At 59.4% G+C, this 16,822-nt stretch overlaps 1 protein-coding gene across 1 annotated transcript; it reads left to right on the top strand.

Moving 5' to 3' along the window:
- Nucleotides 1-4,354: 4,354 nt before the first annotated feature.
- Nucleotides 4,355-16,477, top strand: DUSP14 (dual specificity phosphatase 14). Its single transcript, XM_071448004.1, has 3 exons — nt 4,355-4,514; nt 13,073-13,146; nt 14,492-16,477. Exon 3 carries the CDS (start codon nt 14,610-14,612, stop codon nt 15,204-15,206), a length of 597 nt encoding a protein of 198 aa, XP_071304105.1. The 5' UTR covers nt 4,355-4,514; nt 13,073-13,146; nt 14,492-14,609; the 3' UTR covers nt 15,207-16,477.
- Nucleotides 16,478-16,822: the final 345 nt, after the last annotated feature.

Genomic DNA, 16,822 nt, shown 5'->3' with positions numbered 1-16,822 from the left:
GGGGCTGTGTTATCCGCCTGTCATTAAAGCATCAGTGCTGGGGGCTTTTTTTGGGACTCACAGCTGCCGTCACCCCAGCAGCAAACGCTGGGCCCGCTGTGACTCAGCCCGGGGGGTGGGGGCTGCCTGGAGCAGATCCCGGGGGCTCCTCCCGCCCCAGCAGCGGCTCCTGCTCCCCACAGAGCAGATAACGCCGATAACAGCAGATAACAGCGGCACACAAGGAGCCCTAGTTTTAGTGCCTGCTCAAATTCCCGTCAGGAGGGGCCTGTGAAACCTAAACCTAAACCTCCTTGGGAGAAAACACCACGCTGGAGCAGCAGCTTTTGAGCTGTGGTTAGAGAAAGCCCAGGCTGCCATCCTGGTGAGAAGGGAAAAGGGAAAAATCCACGTGGTGATGCCCCATGGTGATCTCTGGCCTTCCAGCAAACTGGCTGGGTGACCTTCCAGGAAAAGCCAGCATGGATTTATTGGTGACTGTGGAGAAAGCACATTCCCACAGCCCTCCCTGTGACTGGAGCCATTGGACAGTGCTGGGACTGAGCCCAGCACCAGGCACACCAATTCCTGCAGCCCCCAGCCCACTGGGCCTCTTCCCACCTGGCTGCTGCCCAAGGAGCTGAACACACTTCCACAGGGGAACCACAGCCTGGCCACACATCCCAGCTGTGTGCTGTCCCACATCTCAGCTGTGTGCTGTCCCACATCCCAGCTGTGTGCTGTCACACCTGGCAGAGCTGGGTCGGGACCATGTGGAACCCAACAAGGAGTAGGAAGAGCATGGGGAGCACAGAGATGGGGGCAAGCACAGTGAGAGCTGTTGGGCAATGCCTGCCCCACCACAGGCTCTCCATGGCCACCAGCAAGGATTGTGAGCACCCTTTGCTCCAGGGAATGCCCCCTGGAATCTCCTGAGCTCTCCGTACAATCACCAACATCTCATTTCTTTTGCAAAGCCTGTCTGGAAAGTCAATGTTTTATGAACCAGGCGCCAGCACTCCCCAGTGGCAGTGAAATGGGAAGGGATGGGAGCTCAGAGCACCTCATGCAGTGCTGGAGGGGCAGGCACTGCCACAGCACCTCCAGGCCCAGCTCCCAGAGGATGTCTGGGGTCCCTGGGACGGGCCAGCCCCAGCTCAGCTGCCCAGGGGACAGGCAGTGCTGTGCAGGCTGCGATGGGGACAAGCACAGAGTGCCCTGGGGAGGCTGGGAGGGATGGATGGAGGGATGGATGGATGGATGGATGGATGGATGGATGGACGGATGGATGATGGATGGATGGATGGATGGATGGACGGATGGAGGGATGGATGGATGGATGGATGGATGGACGGATGGACGGACGGATGGATGGACGGATGATGGATGGATGGATGGGGGATGGATGGATGGATGAGGGATGGATGGATGGATGGAGGGATGGAGGGAGGGATGGATGGAAGGTAGTCTGCTCCCCTCTCAGCTGGCCTGCGTGACCCTGAGCACACCCTGCACGGAGCAGGGCAACACCCGTGATTAAGATAATTGCCCTAATGACCAGCTAATGGCCCGTGGTCAGGCGCACCCTTCGGGAATGTGCCGGACCCACCGGGCAGTGCTCAGCCGCATCTGCCAGGCTGGGCTGGGTCCACAGAGTCACAGGATATCCTGACCCACCAGGACCAGAGCCCAATCCTGACCCTTCCAAAGCCATCACCCCCAAAGGGCACCATGGGGTGTCATCGGTCACCACTTGGAGGATCTTGTCCCTACACAGTCTTCAGAACTTTTCCAAGAGATGCACAGTTCGTACGGGAAGGGGAAAAACCTGTCCACAACACCATGTCTGCCTTAGAGGAGAGCTGCTGCTCCCCACAAGCCCTGGGGAGCTCAGGCTGCCTTCCCAGGGCCGGGGGTCCCACAGAGGCCCTGCTGTCCCCCCATGCCGGGGCAGAGAGTCAGCAGCTGTGCCAGGAAGCACCCAGTGCCTGACACCTCCCCGGTGCTCAGGAGCAAACCCTCACAGTCCCACCTGCCCCTCAAACATCCATCCTGGACAAAAGAGCTCTTGGCAGGAGGGGGCTTGGCAGGACAGCAGCCCCCAGCCACCCACCGAGGTCCCCAGCTCCTATGAGTGAACCCCTGGCCAGGGCTGAGTGTGGGAAGGAGCTTACATTCCCTTTTAGCTTTGTTCCCTGCTGTGTCCCTGGGTCAAAGGCCTCCCAGGTTTCCCTCTTTGCATCCTCTGTCCCACACCAAACACACATAAAGCTCCTGGCAGGGTGCAGGTTAAAAGCACCAGCATTAGAAACACCTTTGCAGTTGTGTGAGTAGCTAAAAACTGCCCAGGATGAGCAACTGGAGCTGTGCAAGAGCCTTTTCCTCATTCGGTGGTGGTGAGGGGGAATGAGGGGTTTAGATGCTTGCGCAGGGAATCCCACAGGCTGCCACTCAAAGCCCATCCTCGGCTCTCCCTACGCTGCCCGTGGCCAATAAACACCCCCCAGAGTGCCCTGCCAGAGCTCCGAGCCGCCAGCCCGGGGAGCACAGCTCCGGGGGGACACCCCGAGGGCTCAGCAGCCTCTCATCGTCTCACAGAGCTGCGATCACCCTGCGATCGATCACCCGGGGATTCATCTCTGCCCCCGAGACGCTGCAGCTCCAAGGAAGGCAGCAGAACTGATGCAACACGGAGGCAAAGCAAACCTCGAGCTTGGAGAGCCAAAACCCTCACATTCTCTTTTTTTTTTGGCCTTTTGAGGTTTTCTTAATTTGTCTATTTTTGTTCCTCGCCCACCTCCGCGCGGAGTGTGACGCGAGCCCTCGCTGGAGAGGCAGGGTTTTAAGGGAGAGCTCTGGCTGCTATAAAGCAGCGAGGTTCTTGGAAAAACAGCCTCTGGAGCAATAAACAGATTTGGAGCTGAGGGCTGTGAGGGACGGCTCCATCTGGGCTGCTGAGTCATGAAACCTGCCCGAGCGAGATACCAGCCGAGGGCTCGGGCTGGGGGAAGCTTCCTATGAGGGATTTGGGCTATTTCAGTCGGAGCGTGCGACAACAAAACCAGAAAGCGAACAAAAGCGGGCTGGGGTGGCCACGCTTCGCTCCAGCAGCCGCGGGGTTAAGGCAGAGGCTGCCCTCCTCCTCCACCTCCTCCTCCTCCCACCTCCTCCTCCTCCTCCTCTGCCAGTGCCAGCCTTGCCCCGTCCCTGCCATGGTGGTGTGGCAGTGCGAGCAGAGCCCTCACCTCAATCCCACGGTTTGCAGCCGAAGAAAAACTCTCTGTCCCCTGTGCTGTGTGGATCCCCTAACCCAGGGCATCCTTCCTTGGGAATCCCAGTCCATGGCATCCCTTCTTGGGGATCCCAACACATGGCATCCCTCCTTGGGGATCCCAGCTCTCCACAGATACCTGAGCCCACCCTGCCCTGGCCAAGGTCCAGCCTGGCCCCCAGGAGGGTGCCACAAGAAGCCCTGGGAGCCTCAGGACCACCCGACATTCCTTCACTGTGCTCCCAGTGTGGGGAGGATTGTGGCTTGGCATGTCCTGAGTCCCAAAACCAGGTTCCTCTCTCTCTCTCTCTCAGGCTGGCCCCCTCCCCAGTGAGGACCCATTGAGCTGAGGGATTCTGGCACATCCCCAAAGGGACCCCACCTTGTCCCCACACACGCTGGCAGGGTCCCCACAGGGACATGGCATATCCCATCCCTAACAAGGGGTGTCCTGGATGTCCTGCCACATCCCTACACGCTGTCCCGTCCTCACCGGGACCCTGCCACATCCCTGTGCCCACAGCGGCCACCTCTCCCTGCCATGTCCCTTCACTGACTTCGACACATCCCATCCCCACAGGGCACCTGTCATGTCCTCACTGGGACCCCCATCGTCTCCATCCCCACAGGGATCCCATCATGTCTCCACTGAAACCCTCACTTGTTTCCATCATCACAGGGACCCCCACTCGTCCCCACAGAGTCACATCCCCACCAGGACCCTGATGTGCCCCACAGGATGCTCCATTTTTCCCCTTCCCCACAGAGACCCCGTGTTTTCTCCACAGTGACACTCAGCTGTTCCCATCCCCACAGAGACCCCGTGTTTTCTCCACAGTGACACTCAGCTGTCCCCTTCCCCACAGAGACCCCGTGTTTTCTCCACAGTGACACTCAGCTGTCCCCTTCCCCACAGAGACCCCGTGTTTTCTCCACAGTGACACTCAGCTGTTCCCATCCCCACAGAGACCCCGTGTTTTCCCCACCGGGAGCCCCTTTTCCCGCCCCTTTTCTCGTCCAGGCCGCGCGGGCCCGGCGGCGGCGGCGGCGCCTTTAAGCGGGGCCGGTCTCCCGGAGCCCCCGCCCGGGGGCCGGGCCGGGCCGCCCCCCGTAGCCTGGTAACGGCGGCTCTGCGGGCGGGGGCGGCCCCGGCAGCCGCGGTCAGGTGGCACCGCCGAGACGGAGCCGGCCGAGCACGATAAAAGTCCCGGCCCGCCGCCGCCACGGCCGCGAGGGAGCGCGGAGCCGCCGCCCGGGAGCCATGGTAGGGACGGGCCGGGCGGGGGGAGCCGGGGCGCTCGGGATGGGGGGCCCCGCCGTTCCCCGCCGTGTTCGCTGTGCCCAGCCCGCCCCTCTCGCTTACGGTGTCTCCGGAGGGGCCCCCGGCGGGCGGGACGGGACGCGGGGAGGTTCCGATCCCCGGCGGGCTCGGGGTGCCGGGGCTGTGCCGTGGGACAGCGGGACGGGGCGGCGCTGCCGGGGCGCCCCGAGGAGCGGGACGCGGCAAAGATCGCGGCGGGAGAGTGGGGGGCACCTCCGAGCTGCCCCGGAGCAGCCGCGGGCACGGCTCCGGGCGCTCCTCGACGGGGAACCAGCCCCACCACGGGCTGTGCTGTAACAGGGCTCCATCCCCGCATCCTGCCTCAGCACCCTCCTCTGGCTCCTGCCCCCGGCACCCCCAGCTTAGCATCCATCCCTGGATCCTGCTCTTGCACTCCGGCTGTGGGCTCCCGTCCCTAAATCCTGCCCTCGCTCCCATCCCTAAATCCTGCCCTCGCACTCCTGCTCTGGGCATCCATCCCTGGCTCCTGCCCTCGCTCCCATCCTTGGCTCCTGCCCATCAGCCTGCTGGAGTGGAGCACCCATCCCTGGCTCCTGCCCTTGCACTCCTGCTCTGGCCATCCAGGCACCCATCCCTGGCTCCTGCCCTCTCTCCCATCCCTAAATCCTGCCGGGCATCCATCCCTGGCTCCTTCCCTCCCCACCCCTGACTCCCAGGAGAGCCCGGTGCCCCCAAGCCCCGGCGGGTGCCTGCAGCTGCCCGGCCTCGCATCCAGCCCGGCTGCGTGCACGGCCCTTGACTCAGCTCCGGAGCAGCTGCTTTGAGCAACACTGGTAATCAATGAGTGGCATTTGGCTGTAGGGAGATGGGGCAGGATTCTAACCTGTTCGACTGGGCAGCAAATGAGCCTTTTATTCTGGAGGTTTGAGTGTTGGCAGTTGCCTTAATATCATGTTGCAAGTTCAGTTTATCCCTGATGCCCCTGCCTCAGGAATGGTGGAGGATTAGCACTGGCAAAACACTGTTTTCCCTTATGAGACACCAGATCAGCTGCCCTTCTCTGGCAGGGAGTGCATTCCTCCCCCAGGCCTCGCTGTAAACCTTGGTGTCTGCTGTGTTCCCGGTGGTTGGGACGGGCTCTGTGGCACTCTGGTTCCCAAGGGATGAGAAGGAAGGATCCCTCATTTGGGGGACACGTGCTGTTCCCCTCTGGCAGAGAGATCTGATGCCACGACTCGGCTGACGTGACCCTGGTGAACGTCAGGGGAGCAGTAATGCAGCAGGTTTTAATCAGTTTGTGCCTGGAAGGTGAGAACGTGCAGCTCTGCCTGTCCTTCCTGCCCCCGAGGGCTCGCCTGGGTCCTGCACAGGGACACAGACATCCCAGTTTCCTGCAGGAACAAAGGTGAAATCCCGGGGATTTCATCCGAGCCCTCACTGCGGGGTCTGCTCTGGGCTCTGGCACTGCTTCCTCGTTGGTCAGGGCAAGATGGAAATTTGCATGGCTTAATTCAATACCTGATCCCAGCTGGAATCTCGGAGCTGGAAAGCCAGAGAGCTCACACTGCTCTAGTGCTAGAAACGTACGGGGTGTGGGGGGAAATCTTCTGCCTGAGCCAGGCTCCATGGCAGGGAGCAAAGGGATGCAGAGCCACCACAAAAAAGTCTCAGGTTTGTGTTCTGGGAGCCAGAACCAGCTTTGTCCCATGGAACCAGCCACCTGCACGCCTGGGCATGCAGGGAAAGGCTGGGAATGGGGAGTGGGGAAAAGGCACCTGGGCAGGGCAGTGAGGCCTGGGAGCACCATGTGCTGACCCCACCAGAGCCAAATACTCCAGGCTGTTCACCAGAGCAGCCTTCCAGCCTTCCTGCCACGGCTGCAGGACTTTCCTTCCAGAGTGGTTTTCCCTAGAAGGGAGGGGTAGCACCTCAAACCAGGGACGGGAGCTTCTCCCAGCCCCTCCTCTCCAGGTGCACAGCACACACACACCCATTCATCGCTCCAAAAAGGACACTCTGAGCAGCCATAACATGCTGAGAGGGCTCTGGCATTCGGAAATAGCTGAGGAATCTCTGAACAGGAGCCTCAGCTCCCTGGATGCTTGGGAATAAAGCCAGGAACTGGGAGGCAAAGGCACTGCCCACCCTTCCCGGGGCACCTGTGGTGCAGGCAGTGCGTGGGCTCAGCTCACACAGCTACTCCCCTGCTTTAAAAATAGTATAAAATGACAATAATCAGGCAGGGTTGGGGTTCCCAGCAGGAAGGATCAACAGGTGCTGCCACAGTCACCCCTAGGCCGGGTGGGTCAGGGTTCCCAGGCCACTGAAAATTAATTCTCATTTATTTTCACCATCCCACCCTGCAGTGTGGGGGGGTCTGCAGGTCCCTCCCTTCGGGGGCAGGAGTCCTTCATGGAGGAAATGTGAATTTGCACATCATCCCTGGAAAAGGGAATTCCCCCCAGCCTGGAGCAGCCAGAGGGACCTCCTGGGAGCCGAGGGGTGCTGCTCACAGGGGAGGAGGCTCCACTGCCAACTCCATCTCCCCCGAGCTGATTAAAATGGGCCTCTCTGCCTGTTACCCGACACAACCCCAGGGATGTGCTCAGAGCTGACCTCATTCCTCCCAGCTGCTGCGGGCACATCCCTCTGCTCCCAGCCCTGCCCGGCCTTGGGGAGCCTGGGGAAGGCTGGGCAGCCCCTGCCCACCAGGAATGCCTCTGGAGGGGAAGGTGCCACCATCAGGGTGCCAGCTTTGGTCCCCCCTGGAAGCCGGGCAGCTGAGAGCATGCAGCAGTTGGCAGTGGCCCTGGAAAAGGCCCGGGTGAGGCCAGCACGGAGGCACTGGGCCGTTTCCAGGACACGTTGCAGTGAATTTGCAGCTGCCTTCAATTTCATGGGCTCTGGGGTGGGCTGGGGCAGAGCCCCGCGAGCAGCAGGCACAGCCCTGGGCCCGGCAGGGTCACACACGAGCAAACACACCGGGCCCCTGTGTTTTGTTCTGCTAACAGGGAAGAGATTGTGTCCCTCCTGTCAGCTGTGACTGCGCAGGGCACGGCTCCGGGAAAAACAAGGCTCCATCTTGCAGCACCCCGGAGCCAGAGCCAGGCCTGGGTCTGCTCCCTGAATGTGCCCCCCCTGCTCTCCATCCACCTCCGGGGTCACACTTGGACGCAGGGAGCAGGGCATGGAGCTTTCCCAAACTCCACCTGCAATCCAGATGCCATCAGCTGGCGCTGGAATAATCTGTGGTGCTCCAGAAGAGGCGGTGTCGCCACTCGGGGCTGGAAAACAGCCCTCAGTGCTCAGCCCAGGAGGGAGCCGGTGCTGCACGCCACTGTGAGGATCCCTTCGTGCCTCCTCACAGCTTGGGTGTGGATTTTAAAGCATTTCACACACCTCCCAGGAGTTGTGAAGCAGGATGCAGGTGGCTGCCCCGTGCTGGGGGAGCCCCGTGCCCCAGCCAGCAGCACACGGAGCCCGTGGCTCTGAAAGCACAGACGTGACGTTTCAAAGAAAGATGGTTTGTTTTTCTTGCATCGAATCCTCTTGCTGCTTGCCGAGGGAGGCTTGTCCTCAGAGCAGAGCCGGGGTTTATAAATACCAGCGTGCCCCAGGTCGTGCCTGCTGCCCATCTCACTCTGTCCCTGCCGCCAGGAGCTCTCCCTGCGGCCAGAGGTTTGGCTGGCAGCTGGCAGGACCCAGCTGGAGAGGGAGCAGTGCCTGTTCCTGCTGTGGAGGGGGTGGCTGCACGGCAGGGATCCCAGCGTGGTGACAGGGATCCCAGCGTGGTGACAGGGATCCCAGCAGGGTGGCAGGGATCATGGCAGGGATCGCAGGGTGGCAGGGATCACAGCATGGTGACAGGGATCATGGCAGGATGGCAGGGATCATGGCAGGGTGGCAGGGATCCCAGTGTGGCCGTGGGCAGCGCCGCTGTCACAGGAGTTGGTGGCAGTGGGAATGCAGAGGCTGCCGAGCTGCTGCTCTCCTTGGCAGCCTGGGACCCTGCCCATGGCACCAAGGGGCATCCTCAGATGAGTCCTTGCAAAAGCCTCAGCGCCCATTGTTCCTGCTGGGAGCATGGCAGTCAGGGAGGGATTTTAGCTGGCAGAGCACTCAGGCACTGCTCAGCTGGGCACTTTGGGCTGGGTTGGAGGCACCACCCCTGAGCCCAGTGCCAGCCCGGGGCTCAGCGCTGCCATGTGGGAGCAGAGCCCGGCTGTGGGGCGAGGGTGGCTCATGCTCAGCAGAGGCAGGAGGCAGTGGGTGAGCCTTGCCAAGGCCGGGGACACAGCAGTGTCAGCTGTCACCCCTCTGGAGGCAGCAGGCTGGCATTGCCAGCAGGCTGGGACAGGCTCCCGAGGCGCTGTCAGCCCTGCAGGAGCTGCCCTGGCTCTGGGAGCAGCTGCACCCCAGGCACGGGGGCAGGCAGGACTCTGTGCTTGCACACCACACTGCTTGCTCTGGGGTCGTTGAGCTTCCCAGAGAGCCCAGGACTGGTTGCAGAGTGTCTTGTTGTGCCTTTTGGGCACGATTCCCCTTTTCGTGGATCCTCTGGGAAGTTACTGGTGTGTTCTGGCAAGCACGGGGACCCAGCTGTGCTGGGAGCTGCACAAGCAGCCAGGCCTGCTCAGAGCTCCGGGCAGACAGATTATTATCTTGATTTAACATCTGACAGCTCCCATCCTGCTCGGAGAGGCCAGCCCAGGCTGCCAGCAGAAGCAGTCGGGGGTTGGTCGCAGCATCCTCTGGCTCAGCCCAGATCACCCCGCCTGCTCCCCTTCCTTCTTTCCCATTCCAAACCCCAGCCACTCGACCTTTCCATCGTGAGGATGTGCTGATGGCTCTGACCCACGCCAGAGGAGCCTCTAATGGCTCCAGGAGCACAACCAAAGGCAGGAGAGCAGAGCCAAGGGCTGGGAAGAGGAGCCCGTGGCTCCCACTCGTTCTCTCCCCTCCCGGCTCTGCTTTGGGCTCCCTTGGACTCAGCACAAGCAAGCCCTGACCCCAGAATGGCTGCAGTTTGTGCTGTCTGCTGAAATTTATTTGAAATGCCACTCTCCAGGACCATTTCTGAAGCAATTTGCTGTTCAGCCTGGCTGGGAAGAGCCCTGAGCAGGCTCGTTCATTCAGCGCCTGCGATATTGACTCTTCTCTTTACTGCAGGATTAGAGAGCATTTGTCATCTCCAAAATGAATAACTTTTCCTCTCCTGGGAGGGGGGAGAAGCCTTGCCTCAGTACTGACATTTTGCACACCCAGCCCAGAAATCTTCAAATCCCAGATGATGATCTGGGACTTAAACCAGGGGCTTCAGTGTCTCTGTTCCTTGAGCAGAGCAGGGCCCACCCTGCACTAAGCCTGAGCTCCAGAGGGAGAGAGGCCTGGGGAGCTCTCACCTGTCCAGGTGCCAGCCCCTGGTTGTGTTCCTGCCACACAACCCAACAGAAACTCGAGTGCCCCGGGGACGAGCCACAGCCTCAGCTCTCAAGACAGAGGAGCTGTGTTAAAAAACAAACAAACAAAAAACCAAACCCTGAAAAATCAGAGCAAACCACCCGGCAGCACCAGAATAAGAAGGCAGAAGCTCAGACTTGCCAACTCATTGTCTAGAGCCCGACCAGTTCTCCCTCCTGTCCTGGAGATCACAAACTCACCCTGTTTGTCATCTGAGCTTCCAGAGGTGTTTTCAAGTCTTTCTCAGGAGGTCCAGGAACCAGCAACGCTTTCCCGTGGGAATTTCAGCCTTTGTTAACAGGACTGCCTTCCCAGGAATGAAAGCAAGAGAAACAAACTCCAGCTGTTGCAAGATTTGGAGGAGCAGAGCCACGAGCGTTGCCGGCAGCAACCTTTCCAAGGGGCTGCACCACCAAAACACCAAGCAGGGCATCGGGATCACTGCACTGCTTTGGAAATCCTCTTACCTGGAAAGGAGCTGCTCCTGTGGGATACAGCCAGCCTTCCCTGGGAGCAGCTGCCCGGGCTAGGCACCTGCCTCTCCTCCTGAGACTGGAGAAGCACGAAGCTCAGCCTGGAGTGCAGCAGGAGCTACACCTGAGAGCTGGAGATCCTGGATGCAGGATGAGATCCAGGCTGGATGGGGCTGGAGAAGTGTCCCCTCGCCACAAACCCGAGGATGGTGCTGGCCAGGAGCGCTGGGAAAGGACCTGGAGGCTCTGAAGAGCAGAGTGTTCTCCAGGCTGTAATTAGCCACTGGCTTCCCCCACCCCTGATTATGCAGAGGAGGGAAATGGCAGAACCCACCAGTCTGCCGGGGAGGGAGGAGGCTGCTCCAGTCCTGCCCCTGCCACCCCGGGGTCCCCCTGCCACCCCGGGGTCCCCCTGCCACCCCAGGGTCCCAGCCTTCCCTCTGGGCACTGCCTGGGCTCAGTGCATGGCAAGACCAAGGCACAGTCTGGAAAGGGATTTACTGTGGGTCACGGCTGCTGCAAGATTAATTAATTCATTAACTGGAGTCAGCCCAGCAAAAGGAGGATGTGATGGCGGGAACACCTGGATGCTGCCATCCCACTGTTCTCCTGAAGGACCATCTGCAGCCTCTGGGGATGTCAGGCCTTTGCAGGAAACCCCAGTGACATTCCAGCTCCTTTGGAGGGCACTTCCAGTGCCGCTTTAGGGACAGTTCTGCCTCCAACACCCCAGGGCACCAGCTTTGGGCTGCTGTGACTCCCCAGCCTATGCCAGCATTCAGAAACCCCAACCAAGGAGCAGTGGTGGAAGAGGTGGGGTTTTTATTCCCATGAGGTGCTGCACCCTGGCTGTACCTGGCAGTGCAGAGGCTGAAGGGGCGGCCGGTGCCCGTCCCTGTGCCCTGCCAGGAGCCTCTTGTGCCACCAGCCTTCCCAGGCACAGCCTCGCTGGGCTGTGTGACTGCTTTGTTCCATCTTCTGCGATTTTCTCCTTTTTTTTTTTTTTTTTTTTTTCTTTCTTTCTGCACTCAGCAACGGCTGGGAAGAGGCTTTTCATTCCTTTTCTGTTTCTCTGCCCCAGCACAATGAGGGGAATGGCTGCGTGAAGAGCAGCAGTGTTGGATTACAGGGGGTGCGGTGGGATAGCGCGGCTGTGCTGGGAAAGGCAGAGGGGCTCTCCCAGGAGCACAGCTGGGCACTGGGGCCAGGCAGGAGGGATGTGGGTGCAGCCCTGGGGACAAAGAGGGGCTCTCACAGGAGCACAGCAGGGCACTGGGGCCAGGCAGGAGGGATGTGGGTGCAGCCCTGGGGACAAAGAGGGGCTCTCACGGGCAGGGCACTGGGGCCGGGCAGGAGGGATGTGGGTGCAGCCCCGGCACAGGTGAAGGCTCACACCTGCGAGCCTGGGGGGAGCTGGAGCTGCTGCCAGCCCAGCCCCTTCCATTCCCAGCTCCCTGTACAGCAGCAGCTGCTCAGCCGGGTGTGTGTGGGCAGCAGCGTGGCTCTGTCACATGCCTGAGCCAGCAGTCACAGCCGGTGGCATCGCGGCAGCTCCGCTGCACGGGAGGGACGCGGTGCCCACCCCGCTGTGCCCAGCGCCGGGCACTGTCACCCCCGGGCACAGGGATGTGGGCACAGCAGCCTTATCTCTCGCTGCAATAACGAGATTCTCCTCCCAATATTCCCTCCTCCTGGCCGAGAGCTGCTCTGGCTCGGGGGGAGCTGTGTCAGCCATTCCGAGCCCCGGGGATGTCGTGTGTGTGCCTGGGGCGTAACAGGTGGGACAGAGCAGCTGTGGCTGCCCCTGGGTCCCTGGAGGTGTCCAGGGCCAGGCTGGATGGGGTTGGGAGCACCCTGGGATGGGATGGGATGGGATGGGATGGGATGGGATGGGATGAGCAGGTGTTTGCTGCTGGCAGGGCAGCCTCAGTTTGCAGAGCGAGCCCAGCCTGTCACATGCAAATCCCAGGATAAGTTCCTGCCTGCAAACAGGAACCACTTTATGGAAAGCAGCAGAGCCCTTCCCAAACTGCTCCAGCTCCCCCCGGGAGCAGCTGGAGGCTCTGCCTTGCTCAGAGCTGGTTTGGGGTGGCTCTGCTCTCATCCAGCACCGTTTCCCAGGGGATTCACCCCCACTCTGGGGGCCTCTGGGGAAGGAAGGGGATGTTGAGAAGGGGATGTTGGCCCCATCCTCAGCTTTTTGGGAGCACAGTGCTGTGGCTCTGGCATCAGCTCTGCCCCCTCCCATTCACAGGGACAGGGGGTCCCAGTGGGTGGCTTGGGCACCATCAGAAGGACACAGACCTGCCCCAGCTGTCTGGGCTTGGGCAGATGCTAAAGGAGACATTGGAGTAAATCAATTACTTAAATGACTTTATTTTTTTTGAGCCATGACTTCTGTGCCAGCCTCAGATTCCTCAGGACTCACCGTGATTCTGAGTGCCGTACTGGCAGGAATTGGTGACATTCTGGTGTTGGCAGCAAGTGCCACCCTGAGTCCTCATCTCCCTGTGGGGAAGCTGTGGTCCTCCCTCCCAGTTCTTGGACACCCCCTAATCAGAGTCCAGCACAGATCCCAGTACAATCCATGCTCTGTTGTCTCCCCAGCCCAGCGTTGGACGCACTCCCTGAGCCGCCCCAGGTGCCGCCCCGTGACTGAGAGCAGGACTCTGTCACCAACTGTAAGTGCCCAAATCCTCTGCATTGTCAGTAAGAGCTGCTTGAGAGCAGGGATTTCCCCTGCTCAGAGAGCTTCATTCCTCTGGAAAAGCACACCTTTCCTTGCTGCTCCAGCTGGGTGGCTGCAGTGCAGGGAAGCTGAGCGCTCGTAACTGCAGCAAAAGCCTTGTTGGGGCAGGAACTTTTGCAGCTTTAGTCCACAGCTTCAGGAGCTGCTCAGATAGTTGCCAGAAGGGAAGAGTCACAGGGGAGGCCACGTTATGCTCATTAAGTTTCTGTACCACAGAGCCAAAAATCCGCTGGCAGCACCACCAGCCACTGCTGGGACCTGCTGGTGCTTCCCAGAGCAGGACATGAGGGCACCCAGCTGAGGGCAGGGGAAGCCACAGCCCTTTAAAGGACCTTCTTAACATAATTAGGAATTCTGGAGGGACAGATCCCTCTCCCCAAGGCCCTGAGCATCCCAAGTCCCCTCAGCTCTGCCAGTGCCACCAGGGTGGGCTCAGAGGTACCTGGGCAGGGACTCCCCAGCCTGCACAGACTGGAGCCTTTCCCATGCCCTTCTCCAAACAGGGAACACACAGACTGGCAAATTATTGCTACTCCAGGGCTCATCCCCTTGCCTGCAGCTTCTCCCTGGCTTTGGAGGTGCCCCAAAGGAGCAGGGGGGTCAAAGCAGGGACCCTCCAGGCCGGTGTGGCTCTTGCAGGCGATCCCAGGCCTCTGCCAAGCATTAGTCAGGCATTGAAGCAGGACAAGAGCCTCCCCTGTCCCAGCCTCTGCTCTTGGGTTTTACTCCCAGCTTCTGACATAACCAGGTCACTCTTTCCACACTTCCCTTGCCTCTGTGAGAGCTGATGACTGATGGGGATGGACGTGACTCACTGCCTTTCCTAATGAGCGACTTTCCTCTGTTTATGTGCTTTGGCGGGGCCTTTCCTGCACCTAAAAAGGAGAAGGGTGGCACTGGGGAGAGGGCAGCCTGCTGGAAATTGCTGGCATCTGCTGTTCCTCACCATCCCTTTGAACTGTGGCCAGCTGTGAAGCTGCCGTGTTTAGGCATGGAAAAGGTGTAGCTCATCCTCCACGTGCTGCTCCGGGTGAGATTCTGTCCAGGCCCACAGGTAAACCTTTGGCGAGTAATTGGACTTAATTAGGCTGAAGATTTTTTTTTTGTTACTATCTGTCCAGGCAGTGCCTGGGGGATGGCAGTAATGAGCACTGTGAGCCCAGCCCCACATTCCCCACGGAGCCTTGCCAGGCCAGAGCAGGGTGAGCTGGGCTTTCCTGTTCCCTGGCACAGGTCAGGGCCAGCTCCCCGCTCACGGCCTCCCTTGTGTTTTGCAGTGACTGAGCAGCGGGAGCTCTCGCTGTCCTGCCGCCACCAGGCCAGACAATCCCTCCCTTGGCTGCAGATCCCCTTGGCTCTCTTCCCATAATGGAAGCCTGAGTGCCAGGATCCTCCATGACCTCCAGAAGCCACAACTCCCTGCCGAGAACTCTGATGGCTCCGCGGATGCTCTCGGAAGGCGCCCTGGGGGGCATCGCCCAGATCACGCCCTCGCTGTACCTGAGCCGGGGCAGCGTGGCCTCCAACCGGCACCTGCTGCTGTCGCGGGGCATCACCTGCATCATCAACGCCACCATCGAGATCCCCAACTTCAACTGGCCCCAGTTTGAGTACGTCAAAGTGCCTTTGGCCGACATGCCCAACGCGCCCATCTCGCTGTACTTCGACAGCGTGGCCGACAAGATCCAGAGCGTGGCGCGGAAGCACGGGGCCGCGCTGGTGCACTGCGCCGCCGGCGTCAGCAGGTCGGCCACGCTCTGCATCGCCTTCCTCATGAAGCACCACAAGGTCTCCCTGCTGGAGGCCTACAGCTGGGTGAAGGCGCGGCGCCCCGTGATCCGGCCCAACGTGGGCTTCTGGAGGCAGCTGATAGACTACGAGAGGAAGCTCTTTGGCAAGACCACGGTTAAAATGGTACAGACGCCCTACGGCATCGTCCCGGACGTTTACGAGAGAGAGAGGAGACCCCTGATGCCTTACTGGGGAATTTAATGGGACTGCAGATGGGAAACACGAGTTGACCAGACTGGAGATGTTCCCTTCTCCTTCTACAGCCAACTTTGGTTCTCTACCACACAGCAGAACCTCAATTCTCACCTCACTAACCTGCAAGGCCAACGATTCCCTTCAAAGCGTTTTTCTCTACGGGGATTTCCCATCTGCATCTCTGATTTAGTAAAACCGGGTCTCATTATAAGTTTATTCCTTCCATAAAGCCTCCGTATTTTTTCCTTTATTTTTAGTCAGTTTATTAGGATCCTCCAGGGAAGGGCCTAAGAGGCATTGATTGGGCAGAGTGGATGGCCCAAGTACGCTTCCTGCCACAGTAGTAGCCTGGATATTTTGTTATAGCTTGTTTGCTTCCTTGCACAACCCTGTAGTGGCTCAGGAGCAGCACTAGCGAGGCCCTGCTCCACAGCAGCAGGTTTTCCAAGCACCAGGGAGGCAGGAGCACAGGGGCTGTGGTGCTGGTGCTGGTGTTTTCTTTAACATCCGTAGTGACTCTCAGTATATAGTGTTTGAGATCTTTAGTCAGCTCTTAATCGTATTCAAAGTTAGGGGGAAAAAAGGGAAAAAACAAACAAACAAAAAGATTGAATCAGTCCGTGTCGGCCACAAGTAAAATAAAAATTGAGCAATTCAAATCAAATAAATACAAGATCCTTTTTCACTCATTCCATGCCAGGGCAATAGTCCTGGAATACACTCCAACTACTGGAAAATGCTGGTGTGTTTTGTGGGTGGAAAGTTGACAGATCTTGTCCAGATGTGGCTCAAGGCAGAAGCAGGAGGGATGAAGCTGCTGGGGCAGCCAAAGAGATGCTCAGGAATGTGTGCATGGCCCTGCAGGGCTGGGTGTGTGTGTGCCAGCATCCAGCACCATCCCAGCAGCCAGCCCAGCCTGGGAGAGGGTGAATCCCCCGAGTTCCTCAGCTCCAGCTCCCCTCGGGACCTGCCTTAGCCACTCCTGCCTCTCTCCATTCCGTCCTCAAGGTTATGCTGCATTCCAGGGCTGCTCCTGAGCGTGCCAGGAGCGACTCCAGCCCAGCCCTTCCCTGCAGAAGCCTTGCCGTGGCTCCAGGGGCAGGGGCTGGAGCCCTGGAGTGTGGTGGAGCCCGGGAGAGCCCCTGGTGCTCCTGAGAAGGCACCAGAGTCTCTGTTGCCTTGGAGGAGGAGCAGGCAGAGCGCTGCGATCGCTGTCTGATTTCAACGAGATTCTATACTTGTAAAAAAAATAAAAATCAATAAAGATTAAACCAGAACATGTGTTGGTTTCCTGTTCCAAACTGTGCTAGTGGAGCTCCAGCAGCAGCCTAAGGCCCATTAAACAATTGTGGCTGAAGGATGTTTTCTGCTTTTCCCAGCGAGTTTTGCCCCACTGAAATGAAGGTGAGGTTTGCCATCAGCTGCTCCCAGCTCAGGTTCCAGGGCTGGATCCCAGTTCCAGACACAGAGACTCATCTTCCAAATTTATCAGAGTTAAACTTCAGCCAGGGAAATGGTAAGCGAGGAACTAGAGAGTGAAAATCAAGATTAATCACTGGTCTGGAGACGTTCCAACACATGACATTTGAAAGGGAAAAAAAATGCTAAAAACTGAAATCTGC

The sequence above is a fragment of the Agelaius tricolor genome, unplaced genomic scaffold, assembly GCF_023055355.1.
Source record: "Agelaius tricolor isolate 1412-34295 unplaced genomic scaffold, bAgeTri1.0.p SCAF_25, whole genome shotgun sequence".
In the NCBI taxonomy this organism is placed as follows: Eukaryota; Metazoa; Chordata; class Aves; order Passeriformes; family Icteridae; genus Agelaius; species Agelaius tricolor.
The sequence above is the reverse complement of the archived record's forward strand: the minus strand, read 5'-3'. Positions and strand labels throughout refer to the sequence as shown.